Below are 27,011 nucleotides of genomic sequence, written 5' to 3'. Positions count from 1 at the left end.
GGGAATGGGCGAATTCAATTCAGATTATTCATCATAGGCATCCTTCAGTCTCGAGAGACTATGGTAACATGCTCTGAATCGAGGAGTGTCCCCTCCAGAGCATGAAGCCCGGGTAAAGTAATATGGAGGATAGGCTGTTACCCAAGCAGCAGATCCCCCCTCTCCACATTGCTGAAATGGTCCAATGGAAAGGCAAGAGCCAATACAACTGGTTCCAGCAACGTCGCAGGAGTTGGCAGAATGACACATGCTGCCTTCGGGACTCCAGCTCCGGATTTTGCCTCAAGGTTAACTCCTGAAGCCTTTTCCATGAGTGGATATAGCCACATGGCAGTGGAGGTTTGAAAACGACTAGTATGGACCCATGATGTGCAAGCAGATCTGATGGGCAGGAATCGTGATGATAGGGAGACAACTTATGTAGAGCTGAATTAAGGTTCATGGGATTGGTCTTGGACAACTTCATGGATGTTGGATTTCTTCACCCTACAGTATGTTGTAATCGGAATTATGTTTCTTATTATTTAGGGATTATTTGTATGTTCTAGCTAGGCATTTGCCTCTGTGTGTTGCTTTTTATACAACTCCAAGACCAGGAAAGGCTAAACAAAGAGAAGTAGATTTAAATTCATCATCGTTTCTATTGGCAGAATTTAAAAAGCACAGAAGGCAACTTAGATATGGCTAAAAGTAGTTTTATCCCTGGTCTTGGCGTTGAAAATCGTATTCTACATACAGTGTCTCTACTCATAAAAATTTTGAGTTACGAACGGCATCGACTTGCAAACAGAGCTTTGACCTATGAACCAAATAAAAGGCAGAGGAAAAGTGCCGGAAATTCAAACTGTTGGTGGCGAAGAGGCCCTGGATTGGGAGACCTCCCCTGAAAAATCTTACTAGGGCTTATTTTCAGGTTAGGTCTTATTTTGGGGAAAACAGGGTAAGTGATAATGTAAACTCTCTCTCTCTCTCTCTCTCTCTCTCTCTCTCTCTCTCTCACACACACACACACACACACACACACACACACACACACACACTCACTCACTCACTTACTCACTCACTCACTCTCTTGTGCTCCTTCCTTCTCATCTCCTTTCTTTTCTCTTCCATTCGTGTCCCACAGGCGGGCGTTTCCCCTTTTCTTATTTGTCCCATTTCCTCTCTTTACTGGCTGGGGGTCTTTCCACTTTCTTTGGGCGAAGGGTAGTACCATTTCATCCTCTTTCTCTCATGGGGCTCCTCTGAATATCTGTTTTCCCCTTTTGGGATCCAGAAGTGTGCACTGAAGAAGCCACTTCTGCTTTTGGGAATTTTGGAAAGGGAAAATCAAATGAAAGATCCCGTTATTAATCTCAACAAGCACAGGGTTGTTTATTCCATGGATTGCCCTCAAAGTTGCCGTGACAAACACCCGCATACTGGCTGGTGGGTCTCCTCCGTGTGGGATGAGCAAAGGAGTGATTCCGAATTAAGGAACTAATTCTATCTGTGTTTGGCCTCTGAGTGGCATTCCTAAATGGGCTATTTGCTAGTAGAAAATTGAGGGGGTAGAAGGTGTGAAATCTAAGCATTTGACTTAGTACAGAGGTCAAGAGAGAACATAATACAGTGGTAAGAAGAAAATACAGTGATAGCACGACTTATGAATGGCGGCGGGCGACTCTCGGGAGGTCTCCCATGCTGGGTAAGCTTGAGGTGGCCAGGGCTTTCCCGCCACCATCGGAGACCTCCCTGGGGTCCCCCGCTGCTGTGGTCAGCACTTTCAGAGGTCTCCAAGGGCTTCCCCTCCACCATCAGAGTACTCCTGGGGGACCTTTTAGGATGCTGATCCCAGCAGAGGGGGATCCCCTCTGGATTAGCCCTCATAGTCAACAAAGGAGTGGGAAAAGCTGTACTAGGATACAATCTCAAAAATGATAGAATGATTTCAATACGAATCCAAGGCAGACCTTTCAACATCACAGTAATCCAAGTTTATGCACCAACTACCAATGCTGAAGAGGCTGAAATTGACCCCAATTCTATGAAGATTTACAACACCTAGAACTGACACCAAAGAAAAATGTTCTTCTCATTATAGGGGACTGGAATGCTAAAGTAGGCTTTCAAGAGATAAAAGGAACAACATGTAAGTGTGGCCTTGGAATTCAAAACAAAGCAGGGCAAAGGCTAATAGAGTTTTGTCAGGAGAACAAGCTGGTCATCACAAATACTCTTTTCCAACAACACAAGAGGCAACTCTACACATGGACATCACCAGATGGGCAATATCGAAATCAGATTGATTATATTCTCTGCAGCCAAAGATGGAGAAGCTCTGTACAGTCAGCAAAAACAAGACCTGGAAGCTCTGATCATCAGCATCTTATAGCAAAATTCAAGCTTAAACTGAAGAAAGTAGGATAAATCACTGGGCTAGTCAGATATAAACTAAACCAAATCCCTTATGAATACACAGTGGAAGTGAAGAAGAGATTTAAGGAACTAGATTTGGTGGACAGAGTCACCATGAAAAATGTCACAATAAGAAAATAAGAATGCTGTATGAATAGTGACAAACCTAGACAGCATCTTAAAAAGTAGAGACATCACCTTGCCGACAAAGGTCCACATAGTCAAAGCTATGGTTTTTCCAGTAGCGATGTATGGAAGTGAGAGCTGGACCATAAAGAAGTCTGGCCACTGAAGAACTGATGCTTTTGAATTGTGGTGCTGGAGGAGGCTCTTGAGAGTCCCCTGGAAATCAACGTTGAGTGCTCACTGGAAGGACAGATCCTGAAACTGAGGCTCCAATACTTTGGCCATCTCATGAGAAGAGAAGACTCCCTGGAAAAGACCCTGATATTGGGAAAGTGTGGAGGCAAGAGGAGAAGGGGACGACAGAGGACGAGATTGTTGGGCAGTGTCACCAAAGCTACCAACAAGAATTTGACGCAACTCCGGGAGGCTGTAGAAGACAGGCGGGCCTGGCGTGCTCTGGCCCATGGGGTCACAAAGAGTCGGACACGACTTAACGACTAAATAATAACAAAAAAACTTAGTTACTTTCAAAAATAACCTGGAAAGTGAATTTAAATCCATTTTTGGAGACATTTTGATAGGGGTTTTTCAAGGTAATGTCATTTTCTTACCTCGCTTACATGGCAAGAGATGTATTGTTTTGTTTACTTTTTTGTGCAAGAATATAACTGGCAATAAGAGGAAACCAGAGAGTATTTTTGCTATATTTTTCTGGCACACTGCTGATTACACAACGAACTACTCTTGCAAGAAGGATGATGATAGTAATAAGGCCAGTCTAGCTGCTGCCATTTAATTAATAGGAGAACAAATTCCTTCTAAGCAGTGGTGTAACTCTCAAAGAGCAGGGGCATCTAAAGGTCTGGCTTATTTTAGTATATATTTACTTAAATAGCTATACACATAAAAATAATGCTTCATTTACAAATACTATAACTTGAATTGATTGATTACATAATATATAATACACTATTGTTCGGTGTACTTTTAGGATTTTTTTCAACAGATATTGTGCAAGTCTTTGAATGCCATTTGATGGCATTGAATGAGTCATATAAGTACCCATACAAGTTAAATTAAATATCCATAGAGACAGCGTTCCATTCATGGATTTCAGACGTAGGTTATTTTATATCCTAAACCTGGCAATGCAAAAGCTATTACCTCAGTTTGTGGTTTTCATGTTTTACAGGTGCACACAGGAGGTATTTTCAACAAAAATTAAAAGAAATAGTTCCAAATATTTTCTGTCTTTGTAAATCCACAATGCTTTATAATTTTTCTGCCCTTAGATGAAAAAGGGCAAACTTAAACTTTGTTGTTTGTGCAATTACAGCCTTCCACTGGTCTTATCCCCTAAAGCACCCATTTACTTTCTACTTCCAGACTGTGCTTTTCAAATGTAATCTTTACTATTCCCGAAACTTCAATTGCACTCAAGTCCTGGAATAGGAAAGCTAAGAATTATTTCCTGAATGTCATCTTCTGCTCCCCAAGTCATTCAAGGCATTGGTGCCACTAATACACTCATTCAAGGCGATCCATTCAAGGCCTTCATTGAAGGCAAATTATCACTGGCAGAGAAGAAAGACTGGAAGGATATAAGAAGAGAATCCAACAGGAGATGATTATTTCAGTGCCATTAACTTTTTATTTTCTGGCTGGCTACTGTTCATCGGCCAAGAATTCAGCTGACCTCATCACTAGAAAAACATTTGGAAAAGCTCAATATCATCTCCAAGAACTTGAATATTAAATTCACTAATTACATTTCAAAAGACTATCATCTCTGCAGCAATGAGGTACATGCAAGAAATGGCAATAATTAGCCTGAAGTCAAGAACAGTTTTCTCAAGACTGCAATCACAGAAGCCAAAGAAAAGATTATAGCTACACTGCCACCATGTCCTGAAATCCTGAAAGAACTGCAGTTTGCTAACACCACCAAAAACTATTTTTCAAGAACGGTTAGCTCCTCATTTCCAGCTACAACATTAAAGTTCATTAGGGAAAGGGAACTCCTTCATAACCAGTTTATGCCTGCTGTGTAAATATTTGCTTTGCAAAACAAAAAAACTGTTAGGGAACACCAGTCCCATTTTATCACGTACAATAATCCTTTGCCTTGTTAAGCAACAATAAGCCCCGTTGTTCAGTGGGAGTTACTTTCAGGTATATGTGCACAGGGTTACAACATAGATGATACAGTGTGCAAGTACTCTTTATTTAAATCTCAAACATTGTTAGCATGTCCTTCAAAAAGAAATGGAAATTCATTGATCTGTTTGTTAACATTTATATCCCATCTCTCCTTTGGTAAGTTCAAGTGGCATCCATGACTGCTCATCTCTCTACCTGGTCTTGACTTTCCCTTACAGTTTACACACATTGCCATCTCTCACTGAAGTCCTACATGATATGAATGTCCCCAAACCATACAGGGAGTTCCTGATGGGGAGACCCACAGACAATTTATCTGAGCAACCAGAGCAATAAAAATGGAGGCATCTCCAGGGGCAATGGGTAGATAAAGAGACCCAAGCCACATAACCAAGTAAACATGATATATAAAAAGTTAGAAGGTGTGAGAGAGCTCTGCCCTGGACTAAAACCCAACAAAGATTACAAAATAATGGGAGGGAGCATTGGGGACCTTCAGTCTCTCTAGGCTTGCAATGGCCTTTTATTGATGGATTTCAGATCCATTCTAGGGTAACCAGGTGAGCAGCACCTCTTCCCCTGAGATTTCAAGGCCAACGTCTGAGACCAGAGAGTGAGTCCCGGTGACATCACAAGGTGGGCTCTTAATTAATTCTGAGCTCACTGATTATGGAAAGGGCAGAAGGGGAATGCAGATTAATGGGCCCAAAATTGGGAGTTCAGTCGGCATAGCGGTTGCTGCCACTCTAGCTAGGATTTGGGTCCCAGGCTGCCTTTCTGAAGCACCTTTACCAGATTGTGTGCTCTCGCTGGTGCCTGCGTAAGGTTCACTGCCAGTCTATGTGGAGTTATCTTCTATGTCCCGCACCACTGCATCCTGTGCAATTCACAACACAAAGGTTCATTAACTGCAGCACTGGCACTCTACTCCCTGTCTTGCTTCTGAGAGCAGAAGAATCTCAAGGGCTGCAATGGTACATTTCCGCACGTTTTGTTCTTCCCTCCTGCCTTTCTGGCATAATGAGGTTGCACAAATGCACACACATATAAGCAGATTCATGCTGAGCCCAGTGAGACCTGGCAGCAGCTGTAAATGGGTGGAGATATGTACCCAGAGTTTTGAGTCATCTCTCAAACACAAATATGACATTCATCTTTTCCACCACTGCCTGCCTTGAGATTGGTCCCCCTACCCAGAGGACCAGAGAAGCTAGACCTGATATCTGCCAGTCCTAATCCAATCAAATACTAATCTAATCCAATCCATAATCTGTTTGATAAAATTCAGCTGTCACTGTTTCTCTCTTGTTCATCAGTACCAGATGTATTATGCACAAGCTAATCACAAACTAGAGCTCAGGCCCTTTAAATATGAGATGATGTACAACACCACCATACCATACCATACCATACCATACCATACCATACCATACCATACCATACCATACCATACCATACCATACCATACCATACCATACCATACCATACATTTTACAGGTAATGCTTTAGGGCTTAAATCTGACATAGTTTAGGACCTCAGCATGACCATTTCATCATAATGCAAATGCTAGATTGTTTTGTTGGGACTTTGTGGTATGCTTATCTACAAATGACTCTTTGAGGTCTCAAGGATGCTTTATCCCAAACACCAGGAAAGGAATTTCTGCTGACCCAAATCTTTGTTTGGCCAGTACTATATAAATAACTACCATATTTTTCGCTCCATAAGACACACCTCTCCATAAGACGCACCAAATTTTTAGGAGAAGAAAACAGGAAAAATAATCTGTTTTCTTCGCTCCATAAGATGCACAGACTTTCCACCCCCCTGTTTTGTGGAAAAAAGTGCGTCTTATAGTGCGAAAAATACGGTATATCTGAAAGGCTGGACACATACCATATATCACCAATGATGGTATTTCATTAAAACATAAGGAGACTTAGAGGCTGAAGGATACCACACTGAGCCCCTACAACTTACTTTATGCACAAAAAGTAGTGATTCTGGAATAATGTGGCTGGTTGTTACCGTGATGAAGCTGTAACATGTAATGACCAGAGCTGAGGACTCCCTAGTCCAGTCGTTCCCAGTCTTGGGTTCCCAGATGTCCTTGGACTAAAACTCCCAGAAGCCTTCACCAATAGCTGGTTTGGCCAGGATTTCAGGGAGGTTCCTAAGGTTGGGAACTGTTCTCTTATCTAATGGAAAAGCTCAGAAACTTTGGACACTTTGTTCACTGAAATGTCAGCAGCAGTCACAGCTGAATATTGGGAACTCATCATGATAGCATTATTCTCCAAAATGATGTTCTCAAAAATAATTTCAGTTTCAAAGGGACGAAAAAGTTTTATTTAGACATAAAGTACAATATCCCATGAGAGCAGACTATGAGAATTACTGGTATCAGTTCAAATTGAATGTTTATTCAAAGGGCCATGAGTAGATCCGCACATATAAACAATTACAGCCATGAGTGAGGAAGTCACTGAGAAGAGATGGAACATTCAAGCAACAGGGGGGAAAACCCAAGAGTTGGGAGATACCATTCATCTAAAATGTTGTTTTGCATCAAATTGTGCATTAAGGGGGAAATGCTCATGAGATTAAAAAAAAAAAAGAAATGGCACTTTTGGAAACCAACCAGCTTCCTGGTGACAGATCCTGCAGCATCTCTACTTACTGTGACTTTTATTTAAACTATTACACAGAATTTCTTTTCCCAGAAAGGTTGGTAGGCATGTCCACTGAAATGGAGAAAAGTAAGTAGACATGGACAAGTTGCCTTTTTTGGACAATGACTCCCAAAATACTGTATCTGATATGACGAGTGGCCATGACGGCTGGAATATCCTAGAAATTGTCATCCCAAAAGTTTCATATTTGGTAAGTGAAACACTTTTTGCCACCTTTAAGTGACAACATTTTAATTTACATAAGGTCATCTAGAGCTCAAGTTTGTTATGTGATACATTGGCTATCAGGAAAAAAAATATGAAAAGCAGTCTTTCAAAATGACTGAAATGAAAAGCATTTTGATTTGATATGTTGGAATTAAAGTGATCCAGTCCCATTTGTGATCAGTCCCTTTTCGATGTGAGCCTGGAGGAATCTGATGAGGGTTGTGGATGTTGTCTTTCATTTACTTCATTAAGATTAAGGTTCCAATAAAGGACTGTGGCCAGGCGTTTCTATACCTACACCAATGACAACATTAACCTGCCAATGGATTTCATAAAAGGAGGGCAGATATCACTCCTTTGGGATGGGAATTGCAGACCACTTAATATATACAAAGTTTCAGATTTATGTAGTACTAGGAAATTCATTTTTCAATTTAGTTTGATTTAGATATTACAGTACTCTGTTTCCCCGAAAATAAGACAGGGTCTTATATTAATTTTTGCTCCAAAAATGCATTAGGGCTTATTTTCAGGGGATGTTTTATGTTTTTCATGTACAACAATCTATATTTATTCAAATACAGTCATGTCATCTTCTGCTTGCTGCACAATGGTGGAGGGCGGGGTTTCACTTAACTAGGGCTTATTTTTGGGGTAGGGCTTATATTACAAGCATCCTGAAAAATCCTACTAGGGCTTAATTTCAGGTTAGGTCTTATTTTCGGGGAAACGGTATCAGTTTTTCATCTATTATTTAACAAGATGATATACTAATTATGGCTTTGTTCATGGAGAGTGTTAACTAGTTTTTTGACATCTCTCCACCCCCACTAAAGCAAGCAGTTTTTTAAACAATGTAAACCAAAATGATTCATAAACAAAGAGGTACAATTTTACAGCAAAATTTCCCACTTATTCCTCTGAAGGTTGGATGACAAGAAAACTCAAAAAGTCATTACTGATTGTCTCAGTCTACATTCCAGCACTTCACAGTAATTTAATCGTCTACTATGCCTCTGAGATACATATTTCAGAACAGAATTTGGTTATGTCGTAGGTCATCCCTTTGATTATTTTGCACAGTATATAGTAATAGAATAACATCCTCGAATGGCACTGTCAATGTCATAGCTCACATTGTCACACATGTCTTTATCAAACGGATAGTACTTACTCAATAAAGTAGACCTCTCCCTTTTCTGTATAAGCCATTTCCCAATTGTCAGGTAACGGTCCCAGCTCATCATTTTCTTCAGGTTTGGGCTGCTTTGTTACATCCATATCTTCCTTTGCCTCTTCGGGTTGGCTGTATAAGGGTGCAGGATAAGGCTGTGAAGAAGCTTCACCTGAGGCACCTGTACTCTTCTCCTCATGTTCACTTGATTCTGCACAAGACATGTGTCAGGACATATGTGTCATTTGTGTGTGATTTATTCAGTGAAAGTAATAATACATCTTCATATCTGAAGGCTTTACCTTGTGAATATATTAAACTTTACATTGGAAAAACAAAACAAAACTCAGGAGCATGGCAGCCACATGAAATTTAGTCAGTCAACAGACAGTAGGTTTGAGCTAGTAGGCAAGAAGGCCTAGTTTTATGACCAAAAACAGCTTGGCACAAGCCAGGAGGGCTACATGATCAAGCCTAAGGACCATGAGCCTGGGTTTGCTTGCTTACTGTTCTTGGATTTTGGGAGAGGAAACTCTCAGTGTTGTGTTATGTGTGCATGCGCGTTTGCGTGTGAGCGAGAGAGCACTGAAAAACTGTCTCAAATACAGAAGACTGAACTAGATGTTAAGAGAGGCCATTGTTAAAAGTCCTTAAATGTCAAAAGCTTTCTGACTGAAGTATTTCTGATATCCTGTAGATTTCAAATTAACTTGCCTTATTTTTATTGGTAATCAGGAATTACATGCTAGTTTAGAGTATGCCTAGATGGTCAAATTATCCTGGCCTGAACCATGATGGATCATGCTTAACAGTGACACTTAGAGGTATCATGCAGGCGATCCTTTCATGTCGATCCTTGCATGACCACATTGTGCCTCTAGCAACCCTGTTTGATCCTTCTTTCTATTTAAAGAGCAAGGACAAGGGGAGAGAAAGAAAGAAAAAAAATAATAACAAAAATCGCCCTCCTTGTCCTCTTCTTGGTGTTTTTCCTAAGCCATTTCATGAACATGGGAAACTAAAAGCTTCCTCCTATTCTCCTGTGGAAGGGGGGAATGTGATACTCCCCCCCCCCAATGATATATTGCATCAGCACTGACTCGGGGCTTTAATAAAACTTTGCTTCCCCTCTGCTCAACCAGGAACAGAAGGAAGTTTTCAATCTTCCAATATTGTCAAGCAGCTTAAGCAAAGACACAGCTTAAGCCACCCGCTTTTGGTTTGATCCCAGCAATCACACACACTGTAATCAAACCAAAACAAAGTGATGCTACTCACACTGAAACAACAGTATCAACCAATCAATCAATCTTTATTTACGGTCTCCGACCCATTAAAATACATACATATAATATTTATATTATGAGGAAGCAATTAAAACATTACAAGATAGTTAAAACAGTATAAAATAAAAGGTAAATTACGTATACATTGTTTTTTATATTAATATTATATACCATCAGTCAATGAAACAACAGTAGCTTCTGACAGGGACACAAAAAGATGCAGGTAGGCAAAGATCATGGATGGGCTGCTTTGTGATGGCCCTATGCCATGTGATCACCTGGGAAAGGAATGAACTGGCCCATCGCTAGAACAGGCAAGACTGTGGGACAACCCCCTGCCCGATGGTACCCTTAGCACAGCTCAAGGGCTGAGAGTTTCAATTCCCACTGTATGTCCCAGGAGGGGGGTAAGCTGAGAATACTTGGGGTGTATGCGGCTACCTCCCCTGCAAGCTATGCCACCTTGGGTAAGCTGGGTGGTCTCAGAGCAGCACCAGAAGAGGGATCAGTTTTGAGTACTTCATACCTAGAAAATTCTAGGAAACTTCCTGTGAGTGAAAATGACTTGAAGGCATACAACTACGATTTGGTTTGCATTCTACTTGCTCAGAAGAAATCGCGTGGCTAAAAACTAATGTATTTTCTTCTGCTTCTAATGCTTCTAAGGCTAACTCTATTCTCTTACTTGGCTCTAGATCAGATTAATGGACCCTCAAATTCAGTGTGTATTATTAATGGTAGCGGGAATTTTTCCAAACCTTAGAATTGTCATAATACTCAATATTTAAGCTGTCTCAGCTGTCAATATATGGCACACAAGCTCTCTTTTAAGGCCCTGCGGTGTTTTATTTATTTCATTGATTAGTATAGGGCTCTATTTGGGTGGTTAACAAACAGTAAAATGACACATGTGAGCACAGGACAGTGGGTTAGAACTGACTTGTCTCCAACAAATGATGACTTCGCTTCAGAAAGAATCGCCAACCTGCTAGTCATGGGAAGGACCATCTTCACATTTGATCTGGGAGTTCTGAAAGATGGAACATCAAGTAAAGAAAACTGCTGTGGTGCATACACCCAGTCTCCTTCATATGAAGGGGAAATACTGTAACTGATGTCAGCTTAGGAAGTGTGAGCCTTTTAATGAGCCACAACACTACTCAGGGTTGTTGTTTTTTTCTCCTGCTTTTTATTTTATTTTTAATTTCAGGTTTCAAAGGAGCAGAAAACCCCAGGAGAGCAGTGAACAGAAAAATATTCTAGGACTTCACAAGGTGTTTTTTTTTAAAAAACAGTGATTAAAAACCTCACAGAAACTGCTTTATATTTATCTCCACACATCATGCTTTTCCTGCAATCCTGAGGGATTTCGTTTGAATGTTTCCCTCATCAGCAAGGAGGACAAAATGATCAGACTCCTTTTCATCCAACTTTTATCACCCAAAGCTCTGTGTCCTGATGCAGTTCATTGTTTTCTTAAGTAAGTGGAGGAGGTAGGAGTTGGTTTAGAACAACAACAACAACAACTCCACAGAGTATTTTGCTGCCTTGCTTAGGTTCACTTGGGAACACCATTTTTAAAATTAAAAATAATAAATAAATATCCAACTATGATGTAAATCAATATATTAATACAGGTAAAGGTTTCCGTGCATGAAAATGAGATTCTAAATTAAGGCTTCCTTCCTGTAACCAGGGGCAACATTCTTGCATCTGTAGGTGACCTACTTTTGAAAAGTAAGCTGCTTCGAGGAGGGGTGGGTGGGAATTGCGCAAAGCTGACCTTTACCTATCACAGGGAAAGGTCAGTTGGTGACTACTTCCTGTTAAAATGACAATAATAGAATAGAGCACAGGGACATGCTAGTTCACCTATTCTAGAATTATGTAGCACTCTATGCTCTTAGTTCACCATTTAGTTCTCTAGCAGTTATAAAATGATCACAGCAATCTTTTCTCTCTCGACTGTCTGCCACCTGGATTGCTATTATTTCCACTGCCACTTATTACCACCTAGCATTTATATAGCCTTCAAAGAGCTTTATGCACATTATCATTTTGCAGTCTGGTGAGGTGTTCAAATAATATTAATTAAGACCATGTTTGAAGTGGAAGGCATAGCTAAGACTACAGTTTGCCTAAGGCAAGGGCAGGCAAATCATAGCCCATCAAATGTTATCTGTGCAATACTTGGGCGGCACAGAGCTCCCACCAGCTCTGTGCAGCACAAGTAATGGGGAGGAACTCCAGGAGCGGCAGTCCATCAACACTAGCTGTGCTGCAGTAGCCCACCCCACGACTAAGGCCAATCAGAGAGTTGACAGCAAAGAAAGCTGACAATGAGATATGAACCATAGCTTGCCTGGCTCCTAGCTATGCTATATCATTTCTAATAAGGGTCTCCTTGGTACCGTTCCCAGATTACTTATAAAGATTCAGGTGCTCTGACTGAGCACATGAGCCATGGCGGGGGAGTTCCTTTATGAGAAGCAGCCTATTAAAGAAGTTGAGGAGGTGGTCACTGTTTTGAATGAATATCTTTCATACACTGTTTTGGTATTCCGAATATTTTATGGGAACATTTTTTAAATACAGTGGTTGCATGAAGCAGTGAAATACATGTCCAAATCATTTCCACTGCACTTAGAACTTGTATCTAACTTGTGTGTCCATCCAGTGATGGCTAGTCCAAATGGGGCACTGCCCCACTGCAGGTTCAGGCTGCCAACCATGTTGCTTTCCTCTATAGTGTACATATATGAATGCTTGCCTGCCTCTCTCTCTTCCTCTCTCTGCATGTTTATGAGAGAGAGAATAACTTCCTCTGTATTAAATTCTAGGTGCTAGTATGTAGTGTGTGTGTGTGTGTGTGTGTGTGTGTGTGTGTGTGTGTGTGTGCGCGCGCGCACGCGCGCGTAACACCCACCCAGAGAGTATATATATACATTTTACTTCTGGTTCTGCTGTCAATGACCACTATTAACTGCTGTGCTTTCCACTCCACCAACCCCAGTGACATTAGCTGTCACTGGCTCCAGCTGAACCCCAAAAAAGCTCCATGTATTGGACACATATTTGGTTCATCTTCATTCAAGGCCATAGTGTTTGGATCTGAATTTCAGGTGTTGAGCGTAGGTAGAACTTGCCAATTGAGAAACCAACAGAAACATCCCACAGATGCCTTCTGTGTCTGAACACTGCCAACGGTGGAGGCAGCGCATACCTAAAACAGAGAGGTTTGAACACAGAAGACGCCAGTATCAACCCCTAGTCTCTCCTGTTAAAACTGTGAGGAGGAAGACCTCTGTTGGGGAGTTTCTGCTAATATGAAAAACAATACTGGAGTATATGGACGGATGGTCTGGTCCGGTAAAATAGAAGACAGTTTTCTTTTATTTTGCTGGACCAGATCATTGTGTTCCTAATTCATATCACAATGCTTATCTTCGATTATATAAGATGTAGCAAGAGCGGGCATTCCTAATAGCCCCCACTTATGCAAATTACTTAAAAAAACCCAACCGAGCCTGTCCAGTCCCCAGTGTAGGTCATCCACCAAGGCAACCAAAGCTGCCTCCACTCTATAACAACGTGAGAAGCTGAAATTGATCTAGATGATCTTTATCCAGCGGCTGAGAAGCCACCTCATGCTCCGATATCTTGCCCCAAAGTAGAATACTGGAGATTAGCCAATAATTATTTAATATAGTAGGATTTAAGAAAGGTATTTTAAAAATAGCCACATATTATTGCCTTAGGCATGGCTGTGCCCTATGTTGCTGCAAGGAGGCAATCACCCCCTCCCCTTGCCACTCAATCAGTTCCCCTTTAGTTGCTTTTATAAGTGAGGGAAGAGCAAATGTCTGGAACATATGTGGCAGCTGTCATGTCTCCAAGGGTCCTGTCCACATCCTTGGACTGCACAAACTGAAAAACATCCACTTTCATAGGACAGATAGGGGGCAAATTTAAATCCACAGGCCCGTCTCACCTACAGCATCCAAGACAGAGAGGATCCAAGAGACTTTCTCTGCAAAGGTCTTCACAAGAGGTTGCTGAATGTTTAGCTACCCTTTCTTGTAGGCATACTGTATGTGCAGCAGGTAATTAACAACCATAACAACTCTGTTAGATGGTTTTGTGCAGACACAGTGGTGGGAAAAGAGAATAGTTTTTTTTTGTTGTTGTTGTTGCCAGCCACTGCAGTGAAGTAGCAGTGAAGAGCTCTAACCCATGTTTGGTCAGATATACACCATGTTTTCTGCAATCATCATTCTAGTCTTCATCCCATTCACTTCATCCCACCCCCAGCTTCTTAGTAAACCAAGGATCTAGTTTGATGCCACTATGTGGAAGGGAATGCTTAAGAGTGTTTGTGTCCATCAGTTTGTCCACGTTCTTATTCCAGAGATCTGCTAGATAGAAGAGAATTGCATGTCATTACAGCAGGAAACTTCCCAAATGCCATCAGGAAGCCATTGGATCCATAAGCCCCCTAGGGAGGATCATTGTAATTGCCCCCCCCTCCTGCAGATGCTGAAAGTATGACAACAGAACTATAATTCCTCCACACTCAAAGCATTGCCATCCTGCCCAGCACAGAAAAGCAGGTCCTGCTTGTTGCCCTGCAACATGAGTGGGATCAGGTATCATTTGGGATGGTGCCATGGGCATCATGATGGGCATGAAGCTCTCTTGATAAAGTGACCTCAACATGAATACTGAAATCACCCCAGTATGACAAGCTGAGATGGCTCCACCACCACCTGAGATCCGGTCAGCAATCTCCAGAAGGTACACTGTAGTGCAGCAGAATGGGTGGAATATGAACAAAATGCCTATTCTGTCTCAGGTTCTCACTCTGAGATACACACACTCAAACCTAGCAGACCATAGCACAGGGCACCTGATGAGGGTGATGGTCTCAAAAGACTGTTGCATCCTAGAATCTTTTTAGCCAACTTGGATCCTTTTTAGGGCAAACAAACAAACAAACAAACAAACAAACAAACAAACAAACAAACAAACAATACATTTTTCTTCCTGCTCCAAGAATTGCCTGCTACTGTGCAAATAATCTAGTTTTTTATTCTGTTTTTTTTATCCACTGAAAGTCATGGGCAAAAAGTAATTGCCAAATGTAACTGAATTACAAAAGTATTTTGTTTGAAAGTTTTGTTATTTCCAGGCTGAAAGAGAAGACATAGCCCGCAGAACACTATAGGGAAAAGTAGACAACAAATGTCTGACATAGGTTATTCTGAAGAGTATCAAATGGAAGGTTTGGGTTTTAAATCCTAATACTAATGGAATTCATTTTTACTCCCTTGTTCTTAACACAATAATATTTGAATTGTAAAAATAGGATTTTGGATCATTTTCATTTTCAAAGCACTACATTCTAGGAAATGTTCTTTCTGTAACATTCAGGAAGCCACTGAATATATAGTAAATGTAGTTCTCATCTCTTTTCCCTCCATTTTGGAGCATCACAAAGGAATCCCTCACAAGGAATCCAGCAGCAATGACACAGTTTCCTTCTATTCTGTTATGACAGTTGAACGCAGAGGGATTAATAGCCAATTTTCTTTTAAACCAGAAAGAACTAATTTGTTTCAGGTTATTTTAATTATTGAAGAACCATCTTGTAGAAGGGAAAACCCAGACACTTGCTATTGTTAATGTTAAAAAATAACATACGGATAATGGCGTGGCTGAAACAGTTTTGAACATTTCTGGGTTTGTTAACTCATACAGTTTTTGTATATACAGATCATGTCACCGCCACACACCCCCTATTGACAGCCTTTCAAGTGCTTGAAAAGTGCTATATCTCCCCTCAGTCTTATTTTCATAAGGCTAAACATGAACAATTATTTCAGTCTTTCTTCACAAGGCTTGGTTTTCAGTCTCCTGATCATCCTTGTTGCCCTCCTCTGAGCTTGTTCCAGTTTGCTGACCCTGTTCTTAAAGTGTGGTGACCAGAACTGGACACAGTATTCTAGATGAAGCCTAGCCAGTGCCGAATAGAGGGGGATCCTGTGTACTTCACAGGATTTGGAAACTATATTTCTGTTAATGCAGCCTAAGATGGCATTTGTCTTTTCTGCAGCCACATTGCATGGTTGGCTCATATTCAGTTTGTAGTCCAGAACAATTCAAAGACGCTTTTTATAGTTTTATTGAGCCAAGTATCCCCCCATCTTGTAACTGTGCATTTGTTTTTCCTCACCAGGTGTAGAATTTTGCGCCCATCTCTGTTAAATTTCATTCTGTTGTTTTCAGTCCAGCACTCAAACCTATCATGATTAATTGAATTTTGTTCCCGTCTTCCAAAATATCAGCTATTCCACATAATTTTGTGTCATCCAAATCATTCTTCATAAAGAATGGGCAACAAGCTATACAATATAACTCAACAAATGAATGCTTAGTGATTGGCTGCCCTGTCCCCTAAGAAAATCCTTCATAGTTGCCACAACCTTTTATTTACTAGCTTAGTAAATAAAACTGTTCTTTATGTAATTCAACACAAATGCATAAGCTATAAAAGTAGGTTCTTTTGTGTTTCGAACTTCAGTTCCCAGGAGATCCAGATAGCATGACCGGAAGAGATTCTGGATGCTGTAGTAGAAAACATTTGGAGGGGGAACTATCCTCAGCCCTGAACACAAAGCCAAGGACAGAAATTTTACAGTGAAGTACCATTTTCATTGGAAGACTATTTTCCCCCCATGATCTTAGTCCCATCATTTCTTCCAAACAAAAGTGTTGTTGTTGCACACTTAATTGTGGGAGAAAAAAACTGAAGAAAGCGGTATATGGAAAGTTTAAAAAGATGAGAAATGGCATCAGCTCTACTCCATGAAACCTTAATTCAAATACTGTATTATCCGTTTTAGGGAAAACATGTTACTGCCCACAATTACAGGAGTAAAGGCAAGAGTGACAGAAATGTGCTCTGCCTGTATCCTTGATAAATATGTTTCCTGCAGTGATTAACATACTTTTAAAACTTTTCTCTCCTTGTTTACTTTTCAGCTGTGAGCTGGGGAACTGAGTTCCATTTTCTTTTTTGTTTTTTATTAGTGATCAAATTGCTAGCTAAGTCCTAAGAACAATCCCATGACTTTGAAATCAGGAACTGAAACATATGACTGCAACTAAGGACTTCAGAGAACTGAGGATGCTTAGTGGCCGTACACAATGTCTGCACAGAAGGGTGAAAGAAACAAAATGAATAAAAGAATTCTACCTACTAGGAGATATGTCTTTCTAGTTATATAAACAAACTCTATGGAAATCTGTCTCCCAGGCTCCAGCCAGCATTCATTGTGAAAATCCAATTGAGAATAAAAATACAATTTGAACAGCATGATATTAGAGTTAAAAGGGGGAAAAAAAAACTTATGTATGAACATCTAGACCCTCGCCTTTAAGAAAAGACCATCTGCATACTAAGCCAGAGAAATTAGCCGTAGAATCCAGACCATGATGTGAGAGAGTTAAATGGTATAGTGCTATTAAATAATGGTTTTTAACTTTTTTCTTTAATTAAAAAAAAACCCAAGCAAACCACTCACAAAAAGTGAAGGCTACCCCAGCCAATAAATAAGATTAAAGATCTTAGAGGTTTAGAATGAAGTAATCCCAGTGTTCATTAGAATTTACACCCTGGTAGTTGCATATGGATTCCCAGTCTGATGTAGTACATAGCGGGACAAATTAGGATCTCTGACCAGGGTTTGAATCCCCACTCAGCCATGGAAACTCACTGGGGGAGTAGAACTGGTAAAACCACTCCTTAAACATCTCTCTTACTGTACCTTGACAGCCCTAGGAGACTAGTAGAGAGACCAAAATTCAGTAGTATTATCTAAATTCTTTTTGCTTCCTGGAAAATCTGGAACAGAAACCTGAAAATCTGTCCTAAATATTTGCTTTAATAAAATAGGATGACCAAGAGAAGAATGATGGCCTTAAGTTAACTGTTAGTTGGAGTATACTCACTGAATCAATTGATGCTTGAAAAGTCAATGCTAATGTAAACCCCACTGATTCATAAGGTCTGTGGTAGCTGGGAGTACCAACTGGATTTATGCCTATGCATTCGTCCTTCTCATACAGCAATTAGTTGTCTATGCATTGCAGGGTACAATAATACTCTCAATAGCCTGCAAAATAGTGATATTCTGATCTTAAATAGTTCCAGTGCAGCTTCATTTAGTATACACGTGTAGTAGAGATTCAGTATAGATTCACGTTTGCAACTTCTCAGGAGGCAGCTCATGAAAATGCTCAAAGAGGAAGATGCAAGCTGGCATGAGAACAGTCAGTGGATAAATACAACTGTGGATGTATAGGAAGGAAAAGTCAGCTGCTCAGCTAAGGAGAATGAAAAAGCTATGTCTTGAAATCACAAGTGTATGCTGCAACATTCCCTCTGTAGAGACCATCACTGTAAAGTCTTCCAATGGGCTCCAAAATGCTTACAACTGTTTTGCTATATATATATTTGTAGAAAAACAAAACAAAACAAATTTAGTTTGGACCAGTTGTTTAAAAACTTGTATTTCTTCAGCTAAAGAAAGAAACGTGATTCTTAGCAGCTTGTCTTTACACAGGCTGTTGTTCACATCGTAAGGAATACAACTTTTGTATGTTTTAAAGTGTTAAAGATTGAGGCAAACTAAATGCCCAAAGTGAGACTTGTAGAAAACCGACAAAAGGAAATATTTATTAGCTGGTGAAAAGAATTTTACAGCTAGGAAAGACAAAAGGCCTTTTGATGCAGTTTTAATTCGCATCTCCTCTCTTAGCTTCATGCGAACATGAAACGAGGTAGGATGGATTTATTGTGTCAATACAGGATCAGGCTGATCAAGCAGCTGTGGGAAAAGGCACATAGGGTTGCTATTGAAAGCTGCAATTTCAAGTTTAGTTTGCTCTCCTCTTCCAGGGCGGGTGAAGCTATAGAAATACAGGAGATGTCTTGTGTTCCTCAGTAAAATTGTAATGGTTGTGTACAAAGAAGGGTTTTCTCCTTTCTCTAAAGTATTATAAGAGAAGCTCCAGTTCTAAACCTTCTCTTTTCTGCTCAACTGAAAAATATAATTTCCTGCTTAGAATTTAGCACTTAACACGCCCCTATTTACTACTTTTTACCTTACAATATTTTAAAGCTAAAAACAATAAGTATAAAAATATTTTAAAAGAATTAAACAAATATTATTTTAAAAACAATAAATAAAATCAAATGCGAAACACATTTAAAAGCAACAAGGCACAACAATAATTTAAAAACCCATCTCAAATAGTTGGATACTAACGTAAAGTCTGTTTGAAGAGAAAGGTGATAATAATAATCTTACAACTGCAGAACTGGAAGGGACCCAATGGAACACTGTGTCCAGTCCCTGTCAACAAGGCACAGTAGGGGATCAAACTTCTAACCTTTGGCTCCCCAGCCAGATACCTAAACCACTGAGCTATCTAGCAGTTCTTTGTCAGGTTTCAGAAGGACAACAAACATGGGGCCAGCCTGGTCTCCTGTGGGAAGGAGTTCCAGAGTCTGGTAGCAGTGACAGAGAAACCTTCTCCCACATCCTCACCAAATGCACCTGTAAAAGTGTCGGGACTCAGAGAAAGGTCTCTCCTGATAATCTTAACATCTGATTAGGCTCATAAAGGGAGACATGGTGCTTGAGATGCCTAAATCTGGGTAGAGCTCAAAGCATGGTAGGCACCCTTGGTGGGCCATCTAGCCACAGCCCTAGTGCCCAGTGAAATAGTATTAGTACAGAGATCCCAGTACAGATGGAGGCTGGGAATAAAAAGGCCAGGGAAAGTCAAACCCAGAACACAGTGCTGCTAGGTGAAACTAGGGAGGAAATGCCAACTAATATATGCAGGAGGGGCTAATGTATGCAGGAGGGGAGATGATGAGACATCCCTGGAGGAGAAGGAGGAGAAGGGCTCCAGTCTGGAACTGGGCAATATAAAAAGTGCACTAGAGGAGGTAGAGAGGCAGGGTTTTCCTTTGTAACCTGGTCCCATTCACCCTGGGTCTTCCTCCTCCTCCGTGTTGTAGGCTTCACCTAACTCTTCCTGGGCCAGATTCTCTTCCCTTTCTGAAGGAGCTTCCTCACGCCTTCCCTCAGACTGAAAGGTGTTAGATGATGAACGTATTGGCTTAAACCTAACAATATGCTTTGCAGGCATCTACTAGTACAATGGGCCTTTCTTCCTGCAGAGCAGTACAGCATTCTATGCCTCCTGATAACCTGCTCCAGATGGCTTCTTGGATCTCAGAAGCAGGTGTTGAGGAAGTAAATGCTTTGATTGTATTCCTGCACTGAACAGGGAGTTGGACTTGATGGCCTTGTAGGTCCCTTCCAACTTCACTTTTCTACGATTTCTATAAAAGGGGTTGCAGAAATCATACCGTCTCCTTGTTCCACTGAAGGTAGCTTTTTCCATGGCAAATTACCTTGTTTGATGTTTGCTGTTACATTCAGCTTGTACAGTATACTGAGAAAAATTTTAATGCAAAGTCTTTCTATCGCCACTTTGAATTTTGAGTGTTTAGGTGTGACTCTTTTTATTGCAATTTATAATAATTAGGTTCCAAATCCAGCTTTTCACACATTTTCTATTTCCACGAAAGAAAAATAGAACACATATATTGGTATCTCTTAATCCTAAACCTGAAAACTCATCTGTTTTCATGCTTTTGAGCTGTTGAGTTCCATTTCTTAAGTTTGAAATACCTTTGTATTTTAAACATTCTCTTAAGAGAAATAATAGCCTTGTCTTGCCTCATCCCATTCCAAGTTTTAGGCACAATTACATAGGGCAGATAGAGACTATCTGCTACTGTACTATTCTGAAAAAAAAGCATGCCACAGCAGACCTCATTTGGCAAAAGAAATTGAGCAATGTCCACCAAAAAATAACAAGGGTGTCCAGTTAGGACTAGGAAAGAATACTGACTAAATGGGACTGAAGGTCAAACTCAGCTCTCTCTCTTAGGCAACTAGCTTCAGCTCTCCCTTCTCACTTGTTTTCTAAGAATATATAGAAAAGACATATATACCTCCCAGGACATGGCTTGAAAGAGTCACAGGTATAACATGTTGTGTGTAGGTTTTGTGCAGAAATCAAAAGTAATTTTCTGAGATAAGCTTCATTAGTCTCTAAATATCAAGCCACTGTTAAATACTACAGCTACTGAGTATGCATCTTTAGCAGATGATCCTGACCTGACCTAGCTTTATAATATTTAGAAGCATGTTATCTGATGAGTCTCTATCTCTGATCTATATTTCTGACAGTTGCAGGAAGCAAAGTGAAGCTTCATAACATTTTGGCCAAGCTTCCCCAGGTTCGTGCTTCTAAATGTTACAGAGGCCTCCCAGGTATCGCACTCTGAAATTTGCCTTACCCATCAGACTGTTCAGAATGCCACTGAATGTGAAGTTTCCCCATTAGAATTACAGACAAGACGGCAATATGGGCATTTCCTTCACACTTTGCAGAGAATGTGTGAAAGGAGCATGAGGTACTGAAATGATGTGAGCACTTCAGAGAAAAACTCCTAAGTACTGGTATGTCACAGGTATAAGTGACAGCAAAGCACACAGTATGGAGTTACCTCACATGGCATTGAGTCAAGATGTTACTTAAGAAACAGGCAGGTCAAATAACTAAGGAAAATAGTGCAGTATTCTTTAAAAACTGTAAAAAAAATGACACCACTTTTAAGCTGTGAAAATGAGCAGCTATCAGAAAAGGGGGAAAAAAAAGAAAAATATTCTTTTTTAAAGGTACAATGACTTCACACAGGGCAGGCAGAGAGTATCTCCATGAATGGTATCTATCACTGCACCATCCTGTTACAACCTCCATCCCCACTGGGGTGTTTGTACTACTACTCTCCCCAGAGACTGAAATGGGGCCAGACATCCCGCCAAGGGCATCCAGACTAGCATCCCCGTCACATCATGTCCCCACCATGCTTCCAGCTCCATCCAGTTTTAGGCTGTAAAATCTGAATAGGGCTCTCTCTCTCATCTTTTTTTTTTCAAGAAATGTACACAGTGCTAGATACCAAAAGTGGGACACAGGCTGGCAGGCAGGAAGGAGATTCATGCAAAAAGCACTGACCTGGTGTTATCGCTATACCATTCCCATTGACGATCGCTCTTTCTTCCTCCTCTTCCTCTGGAGGCTCTATTCCCGTCTTTTCCATATTACTCACTGACTTATTTCTTTTGCGCTTGCCTTCAGCACTGGGGGTTGCACCTGGGAGTATCTGGTCTGTTACATTTAACAGTAATGGGGCTGGCTCTGCTGGAGGCTTTGGAGTACCGTAGTAGTTGTCTAGGAAACCAAACAAAAGAAAAAAGAGAAGAAATAGGGATGTGTGAATCCTACATATTTATTTCCGTATCTTCTTCACTTTTGTGTCCCCAAGGTCTTAGATATTGATGAATACTCTCTAGAATGGCTAAGATATATAATGCTGGGGAAAGAGCTAAATTATAGCAGTGGCTTGATAAATGAACATCAAATAGTGCTCTTAAGTGAAGATGAATATATGCACTTAGATGTACATTGGAAAGTGCATTCCATTGAGAGCAGCCTGTAACAATACTGTGGATATTTGACTACTTTCAGTTGCTGCTTCTTCTCTGTCCATGCTTTTACAAGTGCAAAGAAATTAATTTACAAGGAAATTTATATTCAGACTTTCTGCTTGATGTGGCTAGCATCGGGTTTTAAAAAACAGTACCTTACTTTTGCTGGTCAATGACTGTAATAAAACATTTAATCTTAAACAAACAAACAAACAAACAAATAAGCAAGCAAGCTTTATGTAAATCAACAAATGACTGTGGATATGCGACAAGGTTTTCTAAGTGATGTCTCCTCTATGGTGGCATGATGTAGAATCATGTCTATGGCATATTTGTAAATACTGTACTTGGGTAAAAGAAAAAGTACTGGCGAGTACATGGAATATTCACTGAGCTTACCTGCCATTACTACAGAGAGGTAATTAACAAATTTAACAACACAGAGTTCTTCATGCTGCAATGAAATTATATGGAACAGATGTTTCTGTAATAGTGATGCACTAAAAAAAGCATCATGCCTAATGGCTCTAAAACTCGCACCATGCTTTTAGTATGCATTATGTTGGAATATTATTCTCTTAAATTGACACTGTAAATCTCTTTTCTTACAATTTTGGATCTATTTGAGGAAAAATGTTAACGTCAGACATGGAAGTGCTCTCAGTTCCATTAAAAGGGTAGTCGCTAAGTTGTATTGAATGACCTAAACATCCACTAAAATTAGTGAGTTTGAAGGAAACATGCATATTTTTAGGGAGACCAAAGCCATATTTTCTATGGTTTTTTCTTTTTTCTAAAGAAGAAAAAGATACTCACTGAATTATATTCATAATTCAAGATCTCCTGTAGCCATAACATTGCTTTCATAAACATTATCACAATTTTGTAGCCTTCCTGTTAGTTCACAATTAACTCAAAGTAATTTCTAAGAGATTTTTAAAGTTTGCCCTTTATGGTTGTTGTGGGTTTTTCGGGCTCTTTGGCCGTGTTCTGAAGGTTGTTCTTCCTAACGTTTCACCAGTCTCTGTGGCCGGCATCTTCAGAGGACAGCACTCTGTGCTCTGGTGTAGTTGGCTTGGGAGTGCAAAAGCCTATCTCACAGCCATAAATACTACACTCCCAAGCCAACTACACCAGAGCACAGAGTGCTGTCCTCTGAAGATGCCGGCCACAGAGACTGGCGGAACGTTAGGAAGAACAACCTTCAGAACACGGCCAAAGAGCCCGAAAAACCCACAACAACCATTAGATCCCGGCCGTGAAAGCCTTTGCGAATACATTTGCCCTTTATAATTTCCTGGCTCCTTTCTTCATGTTTCTGAGCAAAAGTGTTGTCTGATGCACCTAGTATTTTTTCCTCACCAAAATGCTTAACTATATGTTGACTTGTGTAATGTGGTCCACATTGAGTTACCGTTGGGGATGGCTTGGAATCTTCAGCTGAACTTCACTCACAAATACATTCTATAGCTTTGTAGCAAACAACTGACCACATAATTTTTTTACCCGACAAAAACATAGTTGAGAGGAGACATATTCCAAGCAAAAAATGGTTCAAAAGTGTAACAGTCAATACCTGCTATTTTTTTAAGTGTATTGTTTATGGTGGCGAATCATCATGGCAAGCTCTCTGGAATTAAGGATTCAGATTGCCTTTATTTACACAGGTGGTTCATAAAAAGAGTGGTTGGAAAAGATATAGAAAGAAATTACAAGATGAATATAAAGATCAGGTGGGAAGTGCTATGCACTGAGGAAAAGAAAAGCAAGGGCAATGTCTGTCAATGAGACTGGGTCCGATGCTTCCTATAGGAAAGGCTATTCCCATGCTTAATATAGCTATTGCTCTCATTGTCCAAATGATAACTTCTCCTGCATCTGATGCAGTAAACCACCAACAATACACTGGGCTGTTCTTTTGTTTATAACAGTTTTGACAGGAGACATACATACTGAAACACTTCAAAGGATGAGATTTACCTCCATTCATCTTTCTCTGTCTCCTCACCCCTGCAAGAAGTGGCACAGAGCCTTTTTCAGGGTAAAGGAAATATGACGGAATAATAATAGATGGAATACCAACTAGAAGAATAAATGAACTTCATTAAAACAAAAGAAGAAAGCTGTATTGTGCATGTCTTTCCCACCAAGATTGGCTTCTAGGTGTGAAACAATTGAAATCCATATAAATTATTAGCATAACTAGGGAATTATGGGGGGTGGAGAGACATTTCTTCTCCAGGCAATTTATGATTGTATCCAGATTTCAAGCCTCCTTTCCCCAGGGACAGGAGGAGCTACAGATGGATCTGGAGACTTGTTAGTGAGATACCTGACAGCATACAGAAGTAACCTATCATTTGCTTCTAGAATTTTTTGTAGAAATCTTCTGGCATGAATCATGGCCAGTGGGGTGATGAATTGGCCTGATCAATTGAATGGGATGGATGGACGGACGGACGGACGGACGGACGGACGGATGGATGGATGGATGCCGCCCATCTGGTAGCCAGGACCACTCTGGGTGGTTTACAACAGATAAACAAAGAACAGAACTGGGACAGGCAAAGTGAGGTGCTCCCCTGTAATGGTGACAATGGCAAAAATGGTGAAATCATTTCATCTGATCCAACTTAAAAGTAAATAATAATAATTGTAAAATGGTTCATGCGATAGGGTTACCTCATCTCTAGAGAAAGTCTTTATGCAAACAATAGAGTATGACACAAAAGACAAAATTTAAAATGACGAACCACATGCTGCCTCTTTCATGGGCACTAAACGTAAGACTCTTTGTGGGAGACTATGCCACCACGGAGAAAATTATGCAAGATGTTGAGGCTGGCAGGCAGGAAGAAAGTGAGCACTGACAGAGTAGGTAGTTACACAGGAGCCATCAGCTAAGTGAGCTATCACACTGGCAGGCATGGGTGGGCAGTTTGACTGCTGGTAGAGACTCATATCTGAGCAATGGACTAGTCAAATAAACATTCAGGCCAGCAACAAACTGCATAATAGCAGGCAAAAGATGCACTGGCTCTTCCTGAGTTTAATAGCATCCTCTGCCCATCCACAGTAATGGTGCTGCAGAGCAACAGAAAGCATGCCAGTAGCTTCCTCTTTCAACAAGTTACATTGCTGTTGTGGAGAGTCAGATAGCACTGCCAATCCACATGGTCTGACATGTGAGTACTTCTGATTCAGCCTACTGCCTCAAAAGGTGAAATGGTTACAACTATATGATTTTTGCTTCTGTTTTTAAATACATCCCACAGACAACAACAGCAAGATGCATCCTAATCCATACAAAATGTCTGCCAGGAAGCAACTAGTAACACAAGGTGTTTCTTGAGCTCTTCATTTAGGTAGGGCTGCCAAGTTGTAACAGAGATGTTAAGGCAAAGAATGACCATGGAGCAGCATCTTTCCACATTGTTTCACCCACCTTCCTCCTCAACTACTCTAGCAAACAGAGAGAGCCTGTATTCTGACCCACAACAGGCAAGGAGGCTAAGGCAGACAAAGAGGAACCAAGGGATGTACTTTTTGATCACCTCAGCATTTTGACGTGCCAACAGCACTTGAAGTCAGATTAGAGAAGCTCTGGCCCTTTACATTTAATGCGCAACACTGCCAAAATGTTAATCTTTGTGACAATTTGAAGCAGCACTTTTTTATACTTCTTGCCGTGTAAAATCTTAGTAAGATGTAAAAGTAGCTACTCTGTTCTCTTACTGCAGGAACAGCTATGTTGGTTTGTAGCAAAAACAGCTAATAGTCTAGAGCAGTGATGGTGAACCTTTCTGAGTCAGAGTGCCCAAACTGGGGGGGGGGAGGAGACCAACCCAGCAGATGGCCGGGGGCGGTGGCAGCAGAAGTGGTGATGATGGAAGTGGTGACAGAAGGGGGAATCCCAGGCACAGAGGAGCCTCCAGACCCCACTCCAGATTCACCTCCAGTTGTGCCCAACCCCACACTTCCTATAGCTTGGCCAGCCCGCCGCCACCAGTATCTGCTACCTGTTGGGGTGCTAGCACTGCCACTGCAGCCGCCTTCACAAGTTGCAATCCAGCAACTTATGGCTCGCGTGCCCACTGAGAGGGCTCTGCATGCCAGCTTTAGCACACATGCCAAAGTTTCGCCATCTCTAGTCTATTATTATTATTATTATTATTATTATTATTATTATTATTATTATTATTATTATTATTATTATTATTATTATTATTATTATTATTATTATTATTATTATTATTATTATTATTATTATTATTATTATTATTATTATTATTAATATCCCGCCTGTCTGATCAGTAGACCACTCTAGGC

General features: G+C 40.5%; 1 protein-coding gene across 50 annotated transcripts in view; it reads right to left on the bottom strand.

Moving 5' to 3' along the window:
- MAGI2 (membrane associated guanylate kinase, WW and PDZ domain containing 2) overlaps window positions 1-27,011 on the bottom strand; it is an 889,129-nt gene that overhangs the window by 310,393 nt on the left and 551,725 nt on the right. For 44 of the 50 annotated variants that reach the window (XM_073000722.2, XM_073000721.2, XM_020789967.3 and 41 more), the window contains 2 exons: window positions 22,210-22,425; window positions 8,759-8,969 (listed from right to left, as the gene is read on the bottom strand). In XM_073000722.2, the coding sequence (XP_072856823.2) occupies window positions 8,759-8,969; window positions 22,210-22,425 (427 nt within the window). The remainder of the gene's footprint in view (window positions 1-8,758; window positions 8,970-22,209; window positions 22,426-27,011) is intronic. The other 6 variants (XM_073000718.2, XM_078394316.1, XM_078394318.1 and 3 more) reach the window with 1 other exon arrangement.

Source organism: Pogona vitticeps, chromosome 5 (genome assembly GCF_051106095.1).
Source record: "Pogona vitticeps strain Pit_001003342236 chromosome 5, PviZW2.1, whole genome shotgun sequence".
Taxonomy (NCBI): Eukaryota; Metazoa; Chordata; class Lepidosauria; order Squamata; family Agamidae; genus Pogona; species Pogona vitticeps.
This window is presented reverse-complemented; position numbering and strand designations above follow the sequence as displayed.